This window comes from Triturus cristatus, chromosome 11 (genome assembly GCF_964204655.1).
Source record: "Triturus cristatus chromosome 11, aTriCri1.1, whole genome shotgun sequence".
Taxonomy (NCBI): Eukaryota; Metazoa; Chordata; class Amphibia; order Caudata; family Salamandridae; genus Triturus; species Triturus cristatus.
The window spans coordinates 400,079,976-400,099,265 of record NC_140594.1 but is presented as its reverse complement, the minus strand read 5'-3'; the positions used below and the strand labels follow the sequence as shown (position 1 = coordinate 400,099,265).

General features: G+C 46.3%; 1 protein-coding gene across 1 annotated transcript in view; it reads right to left on the bottom strand.

The window, feature by feature from the left end:
* The window catches only part of LOC146784295 (uncharacterized), a 305,758-nt gene that overhangs the window by 11,064 nt on the left and 275,404 nt on the right, over positions 1–19,290 (bottom strand). Inside the window, exon 6 of the mRNA XM_085635523.1 lies at positions 1,501–1,659. Coding sequence (XP_085491649.1) covers positions 1,501–1,659 — 159 coding nt within the window. The remainder of the gene's footprint in view (positions 1–1,500; positions 1,660–19,290) is intronic.

Genomic DNA, 19,290 nt, shown 5'->3' with positions numbered 1-19,290 from the left:
AAATCACTTACAGTTCTACCGATTCGTCCATGGCAGCCTAGGGGGGTGGCCCCACCCCACCTCTTCCTGGCTCTGACAGGCGCAGACAGGCTCGCCCTTAGCCAGGGCACGCGCGCCCACGAGCCTGAGAGATCCTTTATGCGCCTCCAGCACGTATGACGTGACACGGCACCTCCTGGCGCAGTGGTCGTTGGGGTTTCGAGTCCCCAGCTGCCTCCGGTAGAAATTGCAAGTGCAGGCAAGCAAGAACAGGCTCCCCCGCTGAGGGAGCCCGAGAGATCCTTTATGCGCCGGCGGTGCATATGACTTGACACGCCACTTCCTGGCGCGGTGATCATTGGGGTTTGGAGTCCCCAGCTGCCTACAGTAAAAAGTGCAAGTTCAGGCAAGCAAGAACGGGCTGCGCCTTGCATTTATACAGCTCCAGGGCTGGTGTCAAGGGTTGGCTTGAGAATAAGCTGTACTTTTTGAGGACAGCCCCTGCCCCTGGCCAAGCTGTAATGCTGAGAAGAAGTTACTCTGGCCAATGAGAATCAGACTCCGGATCCCATGGGTACTAGGTACGACAGCTGCTCGCCTGGCCAACACATAGAATCCACCAGTTGAGGAAGGGGATTGTGCTCTCGAACAGTGCTTGGAATATCACAGCTGAAAACACAGTGGGCTTCCAGGTGCTATCTCATGGAACACTACAAGATCTGCGGCATAATCCTTCATCTGAAATCTACCTTGTAGGGCCCCTCTCTATTGCCCGGTGTGGGACCTCTAGTTGACAAGCTGCTTATCTCTATGTCATGAGTGATAACTCTAGCCATTCCTAGACCGTTACCTTGCAGCAGCTGAGGCCTTGCCTTTGTCTATTATAAATGTGCAGTAATAATGTCGCACCGTGCAATGGAGGCAGGCGGGAGCTTTAGCAAACATTGAAGCTGACAAGTTGTCTGATTTCACTTTGACACCTTCAACCAGTCCTGCATTTTCAGCCAAAAACCACTTTGCGCACAATGAGCTAGAAAGGATCAATTCAAAAGGGTGAAAGGAAACCACCAGTCTCAACGTGAAAAGTAATTATGGATGAAGGCCAGGAACGGCTCGAGGAGTCACCTGTGCAGACCTGGCAACTCTCATGTTGCCACTGTGTTTAAAACAACGTCGGCTTGCCGATATCACACTGTGGCAGCAGGCAAGGCAAGCTGAAAACCCCTACACTTAAATGTTTCTAGCTCATCTTTGGAGGCTTTCGGCAGCTGATGTCCATTAAGGGGTGTGTAAACCTTTCAGGACTTCGTGGCAGCTTTAGCAAGCTTTTGTTTAGTTTGTGTGTTCATTTAGGAGGGAGTAGAAGTTTGTGGGGTCTGAGGGCAGAACGCCTCACAGTCAACTCTTGTCATAAAAGCCAGCTCTACCAATACCCTGCCTCCATTTCTAATTTTTTTTTTGTATGTTGGTATGTCTGCCTGTGATTTTGGACTGATTGGCAACACTGCACAGGCCTCTTACCTTTGTTGTTGGACGGAATCTGCTTGGCAATGAGTTTACGACCTTCCACCGTCAACTGTTTGCTCTCCTTGTCAGTCACTTTGACGCTGATTTTTTTAAAGTACTTAAATTTCAGTTCAGATGGCGCAGATGCAAGGTCGCTGTTAGCCATTACGCAGTCTGAAGATAAAAAAAAGCAACTGTTGATGTGATGGAAGGTTGCATTGGAAACAAAAGAAACCCAGAGGCTGAACATGCTCCCTCCAGACTAATGTTAATGAAAAGTTTACTCTGAATTATGCACGATGAAGAGGGTCTTTATATCAACCAATAGACATACAGTCTTGCCAACTGATTCTCTTTCTCTCCACTCAGACAGAATCTAAATATTCAATTTCAGCTGTACCTGAGGGTTCCAAGGTTAAGACCAAGAAATGGGAAAAAAGAGGGAGGAAGACTGGTACATTCAAATCTACCATTTTTATGAACATTACAACACATCCTCCTTCTATAATAAAGAAAATAAGGATGTTTCTACACAGTCATGCGGCATAAAAAACAACCTATGATGGAGTATACAGGGAATATACTGAAAAAACAATAATAATATAGGAAAATACAAAGAAAGATAGTCCATTATATGTGAGGAAAAAACAAAGATTACAGGCATATACAATAAATTGACTATGGAAATTAATTGAAATGTTACTCTCTGTGCCACCCCGGAGGGCGATGACCCTTCTCCCTCTTTGAGTGTTATTGTGGCTGTCTAATACATCCTCTTTTTTCCCTACAGCATCTTTAACACCATGTCCCAGAATGATGTTACATGCTAATCTGTCCATGCTCCACATTCTATCATCTTCAAAACTACAACATTGTTTTTCACTTCTTTGATTCTTGCTGCTTTGTGATATTTATTAAACTTGCTCTGACTTCTTTTAGGTTTTTTGACCAATACCCACTGTCCAGCTTTCCACACGTTTCCTCACTCCCCAGTTGTGCCATACCGCTCTTTGTATTGACTTTGATGTTTTACAACCTTTTCCCGTCTCCTATTTATTTATAGAAACATCTTTGTTTTCAAATAGACAATTTGATGATAATTTTGTCCCAGGTTTCCTGTTTCTGAGCATAACAAATGGAGATAATCCTGTGACACTATTGGGTGTGGTACGATAAGACCAAAACATCTCCTTAACCATTTGATTGATGGGTTTAAATGATACAACAGCTAACCGTATTGCTACTTTGATCATTCTATTAGCTCTTTCTACCAACCCACTGGCTTTAGGACAGTACAGGGGAGTTTCTATATGTTTGATAGACAGATTAGCCATGAATTCTTTAATTTCTTCTGAAGAAAACTGAACCTCATCAGTAAAGGGCTAGGGATACCTTCAAAAGTGAACACATCCATTGAGAAATTGATGAGGGCATTTGTATTAATTGTGTTCACAAAATTCATGGTAATACAGTGAGAGAAATAATCAATGAGTACCAGAATATATTTGTTTTGTAATCCCCGCACATGAATAGGACCTACAATATCCAGCCCTAATTTGTCCCATCGGATGGAGGGTACTTTGATGGGGATCAAAGGAGTTTTCCGAGTGTTGTTGGATTTGTCACTCGGGTTGCATGCATGACGGTTCTTTACAATGTCCTCTATCATAGAATGCAGGTAGGGGAACCAGTAATCCTCTCTCACTTTGGCTTTAGTTAAATATTTTCCTAATGACCCCTCATGGGCAACATTAGAAATGTGTTCCCTTAAACCCATCGTGGGTATGATTTTACCTGCCCTTAATATAAGATTCCCCTCTGTGGACAAATCATCACTAACATTCCAGAATGGTTCTAAATCATTTGGAAGTTCATTACATTTTTTAGGCCAACCTTTTATGATTTTTTGTTCAACTGAATTCAATGTGTGCATGAACTCTGTCCATTCTTTTTCTAAAATGGCTGGTACTCATATGACAAGTATAGGAATTTCCGAGTCCGCTTTATTTTTGATGGGTAACCTGGACAGGAAATCAGCTATCCAGCTGTTTGCTCCTGTGACATATTCAACCTTATAGTTATATCCCTGACCAACACCTATTTAGAAATTCTGGGTGTGTTTTTTTTCAATGTCTTTCTTGGATAATACAGATACCACAGGCTTGTGGTCTGTTCTTAATTCTAAAGGTAGACCCCAAAGGCGGAACTTGAAGTTACTGATTGTGCGATAGCCTGCTAGGGCTATTTTTAGGTCTCGCTAGAGCCAGCGCATGCGCTGTCTACAGCGAGACATTTAGTAAGCGGGTTTTAGAAGTGCTACCCAGAGGCAGCCGGCTACCAGCTTGCTGTTACGCGCACTAGTGTGCGAAACGTGCACAGCTGCCATCTGGTTTTAATGCGCCGGTGCCGCGCTTTTGCAGCAATCGCGGTACCGGCGCTTTACCTTTAACCATAAGTAAAGCGCCGGTGCAGCGATGGCTGCGAAAGTAAACAAATAGAAAAAACATCTATTTCTTTACTTTTGCTATAATCGCGGCACCCGCGCTTTACTTAAAAGTAAAGCGCCGGTGCCGCGATTATAGCAAAAGTAAAGAAACAGATGTTTTTTTCTATTTCTTTACTTTTGCAGCAGTCGCGGCAACGGCGCTTTACTTATGGTTAAGGGTAAAGCTGGTGCCGCGATTGCTGCAAAAGTAAACAAATAGAAAAAACCATCTATTTCTTTACTTTTGCTATCATTGCGGCACCCGCGCTTTACTTTTAAGTAAAGCGTGGGTGCCGCGATTATAGCAAAAGTAAAGAAATAGATGTTTTTTTCTATTTGTTTACTTTTGCAGCCATTGCTGCACAGGCGCTTTACTCATGGTCAAAGGTAAAGCGCCTCTTTACGCCTCTTCACGTCCTCCTTTGATTTTTGTTCACTTCATAGTCTCCTATTGTTTCGCAACAACGTCCATCAATGCTCTTGAAGCAGTGGAAAAAAATGAATTGTGACACAATACAGTACACTGTAAAAGAATAAAATATGCATTTTTATTACTTCTGGTCTTCAATCCTTGCTGTTTTTTCTAATGCCTTTTCTTTCATCCCTACCCCAGTTCGCCCCTCTTACTCTTCGTATCTTTAATGTCCTTTCTCCATCATCCTTCTATTCCAGCCTTTGGGTACTTTAAAAGTAGAATCGGGCTTGCCAAGACTGCTGCGCGGATCATTTAAAAGCAGGACTGCCTTACGCACCTGCCTTTAAGAACAGTTGTTGGCAGCGAGTTCACCAGAAAGAATAAAACGCTGTGGAGTGCTGGCTACGATCGGATAGCCTTGTGCACTCGGATAGCCTTTTCTTTCAGTTTGACTTGGTCACGGAGCCTCCAGGTTTTCCGCTTTTATTGTAAATAGTGCAAATTAGGTATATGTTTATAACATTTTAGTTGCATTATCGCATAAGTGGCAGTGGTTTCAGAACCAGTATTTCACAGAGCTTCTGGGGTATCGTGCTGCATGCCGTAAAGCCCTTCACCGCCTCACTAGGTATAGGAAGCACTATAAACATCCAATTACAGTACAGCATTGTATGCAAATTATTATCCGTATTTAGCAGATGCGACATATTTATGGATGTCTTCAAAAGGAGCCCTACTAAACTCAGTCTGATTTCATCCCGCCAGTTTGTCTTCTGTATCGTGACAAGTAATTAGCATTTTTAATGAAATGGCAGGGAGCGTTGTCACGCATGACTAATGAAAAAGCAATAAACAATACAAAAATCACACTAAACGTAACATTGCACTAACACCTAACTCAACTATTTTCATGGTTTACTAAAGTAGTGGGGTGACAATTGAGGTGTCTAATATGGCTTCTTTCATCTACTGAAACGGCCTGCAAATGTGCTCCCCTGTGGAAGAATGGCTTTCTAAAGCTTGCAAACGCGTCTTCACAGATAGCAGATCACTGGATGGAGTCACAGGTGCTAGCCCTTCGCACCAGGTGTGGTTTACCATGTATTTAGTTGCCCTGCCCTTTTCAGAAGCCCATCCACTGCTTTGTAGATGGACAGTAATGTTTTTCACTGTTCTTTTTTTTCCTCATCTGTATGTTTACGGACTTCTAACCACCCTGTGTTATATGAACAGAAGAGGAGGTGACAGTGGTTTTGAGGAACACCTTGTTTTAATTAGCAGCGGCACTCACGGGCTTGTTTTTATCAGGCTTCCTTAGCTGGGCTGGGCATAGACATAAAGACACGCTGTTTTCGTTGACTCTGCAAGCAGAGAGGCTTGTGAGAAGTGGCACTGGAGTACATACAGTATCGCAACGCTCCTGTTGTTAATAGCCTTGTGGCTGTCGCTGTTGTCGGGCACCATGCTTTGGCTGTTGTTGTCGGCTTTCCTAGCTTGTGAGATGTGGTCTGTGTCGCCAGTGTATTGCCAAGAAGAACAAGCAGCCCAGACCCCCGACTGGAGGATGACCATGAAAACCATTTGCAATGGAGCACACAAGATCGACATGTACCTGAATGCTGCGCTGGACCTGCTGGGAGGGGATGACGGGCTCTGCTCATATAAGTGCAACAATGGTAATAGAGGACCGTGTTGTAGTCCACCTTTTGTTTTTTTATATTACTTTTGGGGGAAGAGAAATAACTAGGACTTAATGTTGGAGCCATGGTGACACTGCAGATGAGGGCACTGTCGGTTCCGAGTTAGATGTGTGGTTGTGTCGTTGACAAGGCAAGCTGGAGCAAGGCTGCATGATGACTGGCCTTGTTAGTGTGTGTGAGGGAAGCACATGGGGGAACGTGTGGCAAGTGTTGGGGAATGCTGGGTGGCTGTTGCTGTCAGTTGAGGTAGGATTGTGTTGTATTTAAACTGAAGGCGGTGGCACTCCAAATGTGTCTTTGTTTTACTGCCATGGAATTTGCGATGTCGTATGGGTGGTCATGTTCCTTCCGTAAAAGCTGAGGGGGTGGTGTTGGTGTGGCTGGTTGGATAATTATGCAAATGCTTTCACATTTGACTATAATGGACGGGCAAATATTTTGTGCCATTGGTGTTGGGGCCAAATGTTTTTTTTTGCCTGTTTCAGACCTTCTCTCTCTCTTCCCTGCCTCAGCCCTTCTCTCTCTCTCTCTCTTACCTGCCTCAGCCCTTCTCTCTCCTCCCTCCTTTCTCTACCTCAGTCCTCTCTCCTTCCACTACCTCAACCCCCTCTCTTTCTGGCCAGCCCGGCGCCAACTGTTGCATGCCCAAACACTTATAAGGTCCCAAAGGCGAGACCTATTGGCTATGCCAATGCTTGTTTATACAGTTGAATAGTTTACTTCTGAGTTAATTAGAGTTCATTGATTAGAATGCCACAGTTCTTTCTTTGCCCTCAACTACTTGTGATATTGTGACACCTATACCTTTGTTGCTCACATCAGTAGTCAATATGGTTTTGTGGTTCACATTGAAATTACCAATGTACGGAGCATTGGCAATTGCATTTTTATATTGGTGAAAGTATTCGTATGTTCCTCATTCCAATCAACTGGTGTACCCTTTTTTAATAAGTCACTGATGGGCTTGAGTAAATCAGCAAAGTTCTTTATAAATTTAGTCATATTTTCCCCCAGACCCAGGAATGCTTTATTCGTCTATGTGGGCACTTTGTAAACTGATTCTACGAATCTATTTTAGGATTAATGCCTTCATTTGGAATTGTGTTTCTAAAATAATCCACTGATGGGACTTCTATTTTGCACTAACTTGTTTTTATAGTGAACACTGCATTTCTTACTTTACCCAACATATTCCTCAAATTGCTGTTATGTTTTACTTCATTTGACAAATCAAACAGTATGTTGTTTTAGAAGCATATTGTTTTCTTAGAGTCTTTCGATATCTGTTGCATTTTTCTCTGAAATGTTGCGACTGCTGAAGCCAAACCAAATGGCATTCTGAGGAATTTAGAAGTACCAAAGGGTGTGGTAAAAGCTGTTAGCACTTGTGAATCAGGATAGAGTACGACCTGACGGTATGCTGGGGATAAGTCCAGAACATTGAAATATTATATTTAGTACTTCACAGGTTATGGTTTAGGACTGTGTTTAAAGTCAGTACGAGAGGGGAGATCATTAGTTTTGCCGCTCATAGAAGGAACCAACAGGTGCGCGAAATAAGTGGGCTATATGATAAATAGCTATGTTTGAAAAGACTCACATGGAGGGGATAATGTGGGGCCAGGAGGATGCGCAAATCCAACTAGAAATTATGATGGTTAAAGTTTAGATCAAATATTATCATATTAAGGGGGCAGCAGAAAAGTATCAGGAATATTAAAATGAGAGCTATGAGTATGGAGAGTCGTTTGGGAGACTTATAGCTTTATTTATAAGACAAAGTGGAGCTAGGAAAAACATTGAGAATATCCAAAGGAATGACAGGTCGCTGGCAACAGACTCTATAGACATCATTCAAATATTTGAGGATTCTTGTAAACTGTTATACTGTGAAGATACTCTGCAAATTAGGTAATTGGGCGAAGAGGTATGGGTAGAAGCAGGTTGGGTACGGATAGATCCAGATTTAAATAGTGAACTGGAAGGAGATATTACTGTGGAAGAAGATATTAATGCTCTTCACACCCTGGCTTCAGGGAAGGTGGCTGGTCCTGATAGAATCTCCCTGAAATTGTATAAAGTACTGTATATAAAATTAGCCCCTATTCTATTAGACTTGTTTATAGGAGTGCAGCTGAATGGGATAATCCCCTCTATTTTAGCAGAGGACGGACATTGATATTTTCCTGAAAAAAGGTAACCTCTCAGGGAACCCAGCCTCGTACCAGCCCATCTCTCAGATACTATCTGATGCTAAGCTCTATTATCAAGTTTTTGCAGTCCGCTTGGGGAGGATCATAGCTCACCTGGTTACACCATGGCAGCACGTATTCACACCTGGTAGAGGAACAACTGATCATGTCAAAACGTGCTATGACCCTATTTGATATTGCAGAGGTAACGGGTGCCCGGTGACTATGATTTTACAAGCATTGGATAGATTGTCATGGAGTTATCTATGGGAAAATTTAAAACATAAAGGGTTTGGCCCACACCTGGTAAAGGCTATTAGGGCCATTTAATTCTCCTCTTAAGCCAAACTTCACATTTTGGGCCAAGAATCAGGGAGAATAGACATAACTAGAAAAACAAGACAAGGTGTGCCCCTGCTTTCCAATTTCGTCTGCTCTCTATATAGACCCATTTATCGAACAAATTGCCCAAAATCAGATAATAAAGCCAGTACAAATCACCGAATATGATACAAGAGGTATTAGCATATGCAAATGATATCGCAGTAATTACTTCTGACCCCGGCTGCACAAATACAGAGGTACAGCAATTGGCCAATGCATTTTTGAGTAAATCAGGCTACTTACTTAACAGGGAAATAACTCAGATTGCTTGTACTGAAAACGTTGAGTTTTTAGACACTCGTAGGACAGAGACGGCTAAGTATCTCGGCATCAAGCTAAACCCTAAAGTTGCCACTATATAACCTCATTCATTCATTCCTTTATTTATATAAAAGGCAACAATGTACAATCATGCACAAGTTAAATGTATAAAATCTGTTACATATATGTACATATACAAACAATAAAAATGAATAAAAGGTAATAGAAGCAAATTACAACCATCTCAGTAATGATATATAAAATGTTTTAAAACAATCCAGGGTTCCTTTCTTGGGCGTTAATTTTCTTGGACCTCACATACCATATTATTGTTAAAAATTTGCAGATTCAAAAAAACAACCGGGCCACAGGTATTTGTTCTGCATAATCTCAGTGCTGTGATGCGGTCCCTGAAACTCATCAATTTGCACAATGGTTTGATCCAACGGGCGCGTCGCTTTGCATAGGCTGTAGAGAAGAATAGAATACGCTTGATTAACTTTGGAGCCTCACATCCCATTGGGCATTTATTCGAACTATCTAGCCCTTGATTCCAATGACAAGTAAAAGTAGCTTTCAGTAATGTACCTAGTCGAAACCTGACAAAGCGTGCCCTTACAAAAGCTTTGGTAACTATGTCTAAATATGTGTCAAATTCAAAGGCAGATTTAAATGTAAGAAAAGCATCAGTCAAACTACCCAACGTTGTCTTTGAAATTTTCTCTCCCAGCACAAAATTCCAATAGTCCAATTTGAGCTTTTCAATAGTATTGTGAGGTAGATCCAGGGGATTTGACCAGAAGCACCCTAAGAACAAATGTTACTTACCTGTAAACTGTGGTTCTCCAGTATTGGTGTCTTTCATAGATTCACATGCTTGAATATTCCCCGTTGTCGAAGTGGGAGTCCCACGGTATATAAAAAGCAATAAGTGTCATGTATATACATATATACATACATAACCACATAATAGCATATACATATCCAAATAAACTTTATATATATATAATTCAAAATAACATATCAAGTGAAAATACCATAGGATAGTATTAACACATAGGAAAGCATTGAGAAAAAAGAATCACTTTACTGACATATCCTTATTGTTTTATAGTCCAAACTCTAGCCAATCAGGTGCAAGCACCCTCTAGAACCTTCTCCTCAGAGGCTCAAGCCCTCAGATCTTCATAGCACAAGAGTGACAAAAGAGTCTAATGAGGAGAAGAGAGCCTCTGAGGGGAGGAGGGTGGGTCGCATGTGAATCTATGAAAGACACCAATACTGGAGAACCACAGTTTACAGGTAAGTAACATTTGTTCTTCTCCAGTATTGGGGTGTCTTTCATAGATTCACATGCTTGAATAGAATAGTGAGCAGTAAGCAGCAACCGGCTGACAAGGCTGTATTAATATTGCATGAAATACAATGACAATGTAATTAATACGCAATTGAGAATACCCAAGGAGGAGGGAAGTAGTAGAGGCTCACCTTATTTAAACAGATTCCGTAGAACTGCTTGTCCCACAGCCGTGTCCGCTTCATTAATCGACTCCAGGCAGTAGTGCTTCGTGAACGTGTGCCTGCTGGACCACGTAGCTGCCCGGCAAATCTGATGGATGGGTACACCAGCGAACAGGGCAGTGGAAGATGACATTGCTCTCGTAGAATGTATGTATGTATGTATCGCGTATTTGTATAGCGCAGACTGTCACCCGAAGGGTATCCTGGCGCTTAGACATTACCAATAACGCGCGAAACACAAGACAGAAGGATTAATCTGACCTAGGAAAAAGATACGTTTTCAATTCCTTCCTAAAAGAGGAAAAATCCCCCGAGCTTCTCAACGACGAGGGTAAAGAGTTCCAATACTTGGCTGCCACAAATTTAAATGACCGCCCGCCCATCCGGGCCCTCAAAACCTTCGGGATTACCACTAAATGTGCTGACAAGGAACGAAGGGAGCGTGTGGGCACATACCACGTAAACATTTCCTGCAGCGGAGCAGGTCCTTGGCCATAAAGTCCTTTAAACACTAAACAAAGTGCTTTAAAAATAATCCGCTGTGAGATGGGCAGCCAGTGAAGGTTCACCAGCGCCAAAGAAGATAAATCAGAACGGCGCCGAGAAAGAGCCAGTTTGGCAGCCATATTCTGCACAAGCTGCAGCTTAACCACCAAGTTAGCCGGTGCTCCTAGCAATAATGCATTGCAATAATCCAGCCTGCTCAATATGGTGCCCCGCACCACTTCTGACCGAGCATAGGCCGGTAGTAGCGGAAGAATTTTCCACAACATACGAAGCAGCGCCATACAAGTGGCCACAGTTTTGTTTACAAAAAGGTCCAATTGAAGATTAGGCCCAAGCACCACGCCCAAATTCCTGGCGGAGGCTGCTGCCAGAGGGGCGTCCTGGAAGGAAGTAGGCCAAAAGTCAGGAGGTAATGGCCGAGGAACACAATCCATCGAACAATGCAGTACCTCTGTTTCAGAGCTGTTAAATTGCAAGGAATTTTGCCTCAGCCAATCCGCAGTAGACGCCATGCATTGATGAAAAGTCTCCAAAGACACCGCATCCTTGCCCTCGATGGAAAAGATGAGCTGCGTATCATCGGCATAATTAATGACCGAGATGCCAAATGATTTAATCAAGCTCACCAAAGGTCAAAGGTAGAGATTGAACAAAATAGGGCTGATGGCAGACCCTTGCGGGACGCCCTGCTCGACCACTTTGATGTCAGACTGGAATGGTGGCAGGGCCACTACCTGACGTCTATCTCCCAGGTAGGAGACCAGCCAATCACGGGCCAAACCCCTCACCCCTTCCTCCTCAAGCCTTCTGACCAAAATGTAATGGTTGACCGTGTCGAACGCGGCCGACATGTCGAGCAACACTAAAAAGGCTGCTCGTCCAGTGTCGACTCGCGAACGAAGATCGTCCAAAACGGTCACCAGGGCAGACTCCGTGCCATGGGCTGGTCTAAAACCAAATTGATTCACATCCAAACGGAGATTGGTCTCCATAAAACTGGACAGATGTTTAGTAACCAGCTTCTCCAGAATCTTAATGGGAAAAGGGAGCAGCGAAATAGGTCTATAATTCGCAGGGCAGGTGGAGTCCAGATTTTCCTTCTTCAATAATGGGGAGACCACTGCTAATTTCCAACACTCCGGAACTCGTGCCGTTGAAAGAGACTGACAACAGATAGCGTGCAGCGGAGGAAAAAGCTCCGCCTGGAATACTTTCCAGTATTTGTGTGGCAATGGGTCCCGAGGGGAGCCAGAGGATACGCTATTGGCCAACAGGCAAAACTCCTCAAAAGACGGAAGGGGAAAACTATCTAACTGTGCCTGTCTGCCATCTACCCCCGTCGTCACTATGTCAATCACAGGTACAGGGCCACGCATTGGTTGAGTAGCAGACAAAGACACCGGGGCGAGCTTGCTTAAGATCAAAGCGATCTTGTCTTCGAAGGCCTGCGCCAATAGTTACATAAAACCTGGGAGGCAAGGATGTCATTAGCAGCACAAGCAGGTCGAGAAAGATCCCTAACGATCTTAAATAAGGCCTGCGTTTTATTGGCTGCATTTAAAAGCGATTCCTCAAGGAATCTCGCTTTGGCGCCCTTAATCTGCGTCTTGTAATTCACTAATGCCTTTTTAAAAAGGGCTTTCTCAGATTCCAGGTATTGTTTCCTCCAAACACGCTCTGCTCGTCTACAGCAGAGCTTCAGTTGCGACAACTCAGCTGTAAACCAAGGCATAGCGATCTTGGATCTATCCCTGATTTTCCGCAGGGGGGCCACCGCCTCCAGGGAATTGAGGATATTCCGGCTGAGACACTCATAACTCTCATCCACACTGTCTCCTAGGAGGGATTCCCCACCCAACAGAGACGGAAGGCAAGATTGTTTTAGCAGCCTCGACCACTGCCTACCCATCTTGGTCCTAGCTCCGATACTTCCACTCCCAGATGTTACCGTAGGTAGTGCGATGGAAAAGAGAACTAGGGCATGGTCCGTCCAACACCGAGGGAGGATGTCACGAACCACTACCTGTTTGGCATCAGCAAAGATCAAGTCAAGAGTGTGTCCCTTAGTGTGGGTCTGTGAGTGCACCAGCTGCTGCAAGTGAATATTACTACAGGCCTGGACCAGATCTGAGAGGACAGACCTTGTGGATCCATCTGGCCGTAGATTAAAATCTCCCAGAATCAAAGTCCTGGCATGGGTGTTAGAAAGCTCGTAGATGGTATCAATTAACTCAGATACAGCTGACAGAGTGCTGGCAGGGGGTCGATAGCACAGCAGGCCAGAATAGAGAGTACCTCCCTGATCTGTCAGGGAGAAGCCCAAAGTCTCACAACCCTGGGTACTCTTAGTCTCAAGTAGTGAGACATTAAGCGATTCCCTGCAGATGAAACCCACGCCGCCTCCTCTAGCTCCCTCCCGCGGATTATGTCTGATCTTATAACCAGGAGGGCACGCCAGCCCCAATTCCACCGCACAGTCCGCTCTAGTCCACGTTTCTGTCATGAAGAGAACATCTAACTCGCAGGACTCTATGAGCAGTGCAATTTCCATGTGATGTTTACAAAGGATCTCACATTCAGCAGACCACACGACAGGGATTGCCTACACCTAGTGGTGGCTTGGGGCTGGCGCCGCATAGCCATACCTGGGTCCAGGTGTAACAGCATGTCTCTAGTATAAATTAACCGGACATCGGACGATGGGGCAGAATCCCCGGCTCCCGGCACGACCTGTGCGCGAACGGGCGCAAACGGGCTTACCTCTGGCGCACCTCCGGCGCGTCGCCGGCGCGCTCGCTGCGCGCCCATGCTGCGCGCTGGTACACACATCCCTTATATACTGTGATGAAGAGACCGCGCGGGAGTCCTACGAGGAAAAACCTCTAGACCCACCAAAGATGTCACCTGAAGGCGGCCCGATCCAGGAGCCTCACCCAAGATGGCGGCCGGGACTCCGCGATCGCGTCCTCAATATCCCCCCGAAGTCTGGGTTCTAACTAAATCCCGCAAAGTGCAGGTGAGTTTTCAAGATTTTATAATGCAAGTTAGAGCTAACTAAATCCCCCAAGCAATAAACAACAAAAGCGCCAAGCACCAGGAGTAGCAGCGCGAATAACAGTATATTTAAAATAAGATAAAAATCTCGTGAATAAAGCTACAAGAGTACGCGTTAGCGCTATGGTGCGAAGTTTACCTGAGGCACCAAAAAGTGCCTTAAATACACTAACCAGTGCGCGGGAGTCTTACGAGGAAAAACCTCTAGACCCACCAAAGATGTCACCTGAAGGCAGCCCGATCCAGGAGCCTCACCCAAGATGGCGGCCGGGACGCCGCGATCGCGTCCTCAATATCCCCCCGAAGTCTGGGTTCTAACTAAATCCCGCAAAGTGCAGGTGAGTTTTCAAGATTTTATAATGCAAGTTAGAGCTAACTAAATCCCCCAAGCAATAAACAACAAAAGCGCCAAGCGCCAGGAGTAGCAGCGCGAATAACAGTATATTTAAAATAAGATAAAAATCTCGTGAATAAAGCTACAAGAGTACGCATTAGCGCTATGGTACGAAGAATGAGCCCTTACTCCAGAAGAAAGAGGCTTGCCAGCCCTTTGATGGCAAGAGAAGATTGCTGAAGAAACCCAACGGGCAATCGTGGGCTTGGTAACCGACTGTCCTTTACAAGTGCGTCCATAGGCCACAAACAGCTGATCTGACTTGCAAAAGGATTGTGTTCTGCTGATGTAGAATTTAAGGCACCTCTTTAAGTCCAAAGAGTGTAGACTCTGCTCCGCTGGAGACTGCGGATGCGGGAAAAAGGTTTTCAAGATTACTGGTTCATTGAGATGGAAATCGGATGGTACTTTAGGCATGAAAGCCGGATTAGTGCGGAGAATTGCACAGTCCGATCTGAATTGAATAAACTGAGGTTGTATTGTAAAGGCGTGAATGTCACTGACTCTGCGGGAGGAAGTCAGTGCAAGGAGGAGGGCCACTTTCCATGTTAAGAATTTGAAATCCGCCTAATGGATTGGCTCAAAGGGCGCCTTCATGAGCTGAGCCAATACGATGTTAAGACGCCACGTGGGTGGAGGACACCGAATGGGCGGGAACATTCGGAAGAGACCCATGAAAAATTGCTGTATCACTCTAGATGAATAGAGAGAGGACGAGCCGACCTGCCGAAAGCGAGATATTGCCGCTAGAAAGACCTTTAAGGTAGAGTGTGACAGTCCAGACTGCGCTAACTGCAGGAAGAACGGCAGAATGTGTTCTGGGGAGGCGTGCACTGGATGTAGGTGGACCGACGCACACCAAAGACAAAATCGCTTCCACTTAAGCTTATAAGTCTTCACTGTGGAGGGCGCCCTCGCCCTAGCTAACACCTCCCTGCAGGCCGGTGGAATGTTCAAATGAGCAAATTCAAGGTGCTCAGGTTCCAAGCCGACAAGCTGAGTGCACTGGGATTCGGATGGCATATCCGCCCGTCGTTCATTGTTAGAAGATCCGGCCTTGGGTGAAGAAGGATGGGTTCGCATTGGGAGAGGAGGAGCAACTCCGAGAACCATGCCTGCCGAGGCCACCGTGGAGCTATGAGGAGCATCTGGCACGGTTGTTGCCGCATCTTCCGCAACACTCGACGAATCAGAGGGATTGGCGGAAAAGCGTATGCAAATATCCTGCACCAATTTATCGAAAGGGCATTTCCGCACGACCCTTTGTGGGGAAACCAGCTTGCGTAGGACTGGCATTTGCTGTTCTGTGGGGTTGCAAAAATGTCGATAGTCGGGCGACCCCAAAGGCCGAAGACAAAGTCTAGAGTTGGCTGGTGCAATTCCCACTCGTGGGTCGATGACGTTGACCGACTGAGTGCATCCGCTAGAATATTGGAAATGCCGGGCAGGTGAACTGCCAGGAGCGTAATCCGATGGACTATGGCCCAACTCCAAATCCTCTGAGCCAGTCGGGAGAGCAGCTGAGATCTTGTCCCTCCCTGCTTGTTCAGGTAGTGCATGCTGGTGGTGTTGTCCGTCTGAATGAGGACTGACTCCCCCTGGAGGTGGAAGCGGAAGGATTTCAACGCCAAGAAAATGGCCATCAGCTCCAATCTGTTGATGTGCCAGGAACGCTGAACCATTGTCCACTTGCCCTTGACGGATAAATCTTGAAGATGTCCGCCCCATCCTTCCATGGATGCATCCGTGGTCAGAACGAGCTCTGGGGCTGTCATTAGAAAAGATGTTCCCGCTGCGATGTTGGAAGGACGAGTCCACCAATGCAGCGCCTGAGCCATGCGGGCTGTCCCCACGATCTGTTCATTGAAGGAACCGGAGACCTGACGCCACTGCTTGTCCAATTCCTCCTGAATGGTACGACTCCTCAGTCTGCGATGTGGGATCAAAGCGATGCAGGAGGACGCCATCCCCAGAAAGGACTTTAATATGTGGACTGAAACTGACTGCTTTGCTGCGATGGAGCTTGCGAGCTGTCGAATCCGTGTTTGCCGCTCTGCAGAGGCAAAGGCCATAGCCCTGCTCGTATGGATGGTAGCGCCAAGAAAGGTCTTGTGCAGAGCTGGCGTGAGCTGAGACTTTTGCAAGTTGATCGACAAGCCCAGAGACTGAAACAGAGTGAGACAGCGCTGAGTATCGAGGGCCGCTTGGTGGGAGGATTGAGATTTGATGAGACAATCGTCCAAATACGGGAATATTTGAATGCCCGTTAGTCTCAAATGGGCCACCACCGGGGCCAGGATCTTTGTGAAGACCCGCGGAGCTGAGCGGAGGCTGAAGGGCAGGACCTTGAATTGGAAATCCCTGTGACCTACACGAAAACGTAAGTATTTCCTGTGGCGTGGAATTATGGGCACATGGAAGTAAGCATCCTGAAGGTCGATTGTCGTCATGAAATCGCCCTGAGAGAAGAATTGAAGGATGTCCTTTAGCGTGAGCATGCGGAATGATTGGTCCTTGAGAAATTTGTTGAGAGACCTTAGATCGAGGATGGGGCGCCACTCCCCAGATTTCTTTAGTATGAGGAAAAAACGGGAATAGAACCCCAACCCCTTTTGTGATTTCGGAACCACTTCGATGGCCCCTTTTTTGAGCATTATCTGGATTTGGTTGAAAAGTTCCTTGAGGTGAGCGGGAGGAGGTCCGGATGGAGAGGTGTGTGGGGGAACCTTTACAAACTCTAGGGCATGGCCCCTTGAAATAATGTCCAAAACCCAGCGGTCCGAAGTGATTGAGGACCAATTCGAAAAGAACTGGGAGATTCGTCCTCCAACTGGAGAAAGGGAAAAACTGGAAAGAGGGGACCCTTGATGTACACAGTCATTGTTTTTTGGAAGAGGTTCCCCTGTAATTGGATCTTTCTCTATAAGATTTGCCAGACTGCTGCCTGTAAGACTGCTGTGGCTGTGAGGAATAACGTTGTTGTCCTTGGTTTTAGGAGCGGTACTGGGAAGAAGACCCACGAAAGGAAGAGGAGGTGCCGCGGCCGTGCGCACCCCGAAAGGGCTGCTTCCGGAACTGGAGAGTGCCGAGGGAGCGAGCCGTCTCCGTGTCCTTCTTGATGGCCTGCAAAGCGTCCTCCACATGCTGGCCGAACAAAGATTCTCCGTCATACGGCATGTCCAGAATCTTGGCCTGGACCTCCTGACGGAACGAGGTGGAACGAAGCCAACCCTGTCGTCTTAAAACAGCCGCTCCAGCCAATTGACGAAAACCCGTGGAGGCAATGTCGACAGAGCAGTCGATGATTTCGGAGGATGCCCTCCCACCCCCTTGCAGGATCTTTAGAGCATCCGCTCTAGAGTCTTCCGGGATAAGCTTAACCAAAGCTGCCATGTCCGACCACATTTGTCGATCGTAACGACCGAGGATGGCCAAAGAGTTTGCTGCTCGGACTGTTGTTGAAGCCATGGTCGAAAACTTTTTGCCAATGGCATCCAGGCGGCGGCCGTCACGATCCGGAGGTGACGAAAGCGGAGACGATGGATTTTTGGAGCGACGTTGCGCTGCCTGGGTGATCACCGAGTCTGGCTTAGGCTGAGACACTAAGCAAGCTGTAGAAGAGTCCGGGGCGTTGTACTTCTTCTCCAGTCGCGGGAGCACTGCCGGGATGGAGTTAGGCGTTTTCATTAGCTTAATGCCCTCGTTCCAGATAAAGTCTATAATGGGCACGGCCCGTACCTGTTTCTGCGGCTGGGACTTGAAGTCGTACAGAAAGCAGTCCTCCTCCCTAACCACCATGGGAAGGTGAAAACGTTGAGCCGCCCTTTCCATCAGTTGATGGAATCCTGTTATGTCGACAGGTGGTGAATTCACTGGCGATGTTGGAGGTGATGCGGGCGAATTGATTTGATAGTCATCCCAGTCCGCCATAGAGTCTTCATCATGAAGCTCTCCCTCCTCCGTATCCAGATTATCCACAACCTCATCTGTTCCAGGGGGAACCAATGCAGGTGCGGATGGTGTCAGCATGGTTGGCAACACAGGAGTAGACAGAACGGCAGATGGCGTCTCACATGGAGAACTATGAGAGGAAGCCGGAAAGCGACGATTGTAATCTTCCAACATAAATTGAAGGTTGGAGATGAGCGGCAAAGGGAGCTGCGCCATAGGAACTTGTGCAGGGGGATGTTGCTCCTGCTCCTGACAGTAATAGTCCTGCGAATAGTCATCCTCCTCAAAATCTTGGCATTTAATATGAAGCTCAGAAGGACTACGAGCATCTCGAAAAGAGGACTGAACATCGTCATCAGAATCCGAAACTTCCTCATCAACTGAGGGGAATAGCTGATGAGGTGGCCGAGTGACCCGTGGCATCATGACAGAGTCCAGCACAGAATGGCGACGCTGCAGCAAGGAGTTGTCCACCGACCCTGTCGCTGGTGTAGACATTGGCACCAAAGGCATAGTTGCAAAATATGACACCTCCATCATCGAGGCGATCGTCGACGAAGTCGCCGTCGATGAAGTCGCCGTCGACGAGGCTGCAGTCGACGAGGCTGCCGTCGACGGCGTCGACGAGGGTGCTGTCGACGAAGCTTGCGCCGACGAGACTGCCGTCGACGACGAGCCTGCCGACGACGACGCCGTCGTCGACGATGCTGTGAGCGATGACTTCTTCTTCTTCTTCTTTATCATCGTCGACGAAGCTTTAGACGTCGAAGGAAGCGCCAGCTTCCTAGTCGTCGACGAAGAAGATAGTGGAATCGTCGACAAAATAGTCTTTAGGGAAACGCACACCACTGTCAACGGTGAAAACGTCGACGAAGTCATCGTCGATGACGCAGGAAATCTGCTCGACACCGTCGTCACCGTCGTCGACGAGGTTGATGAAG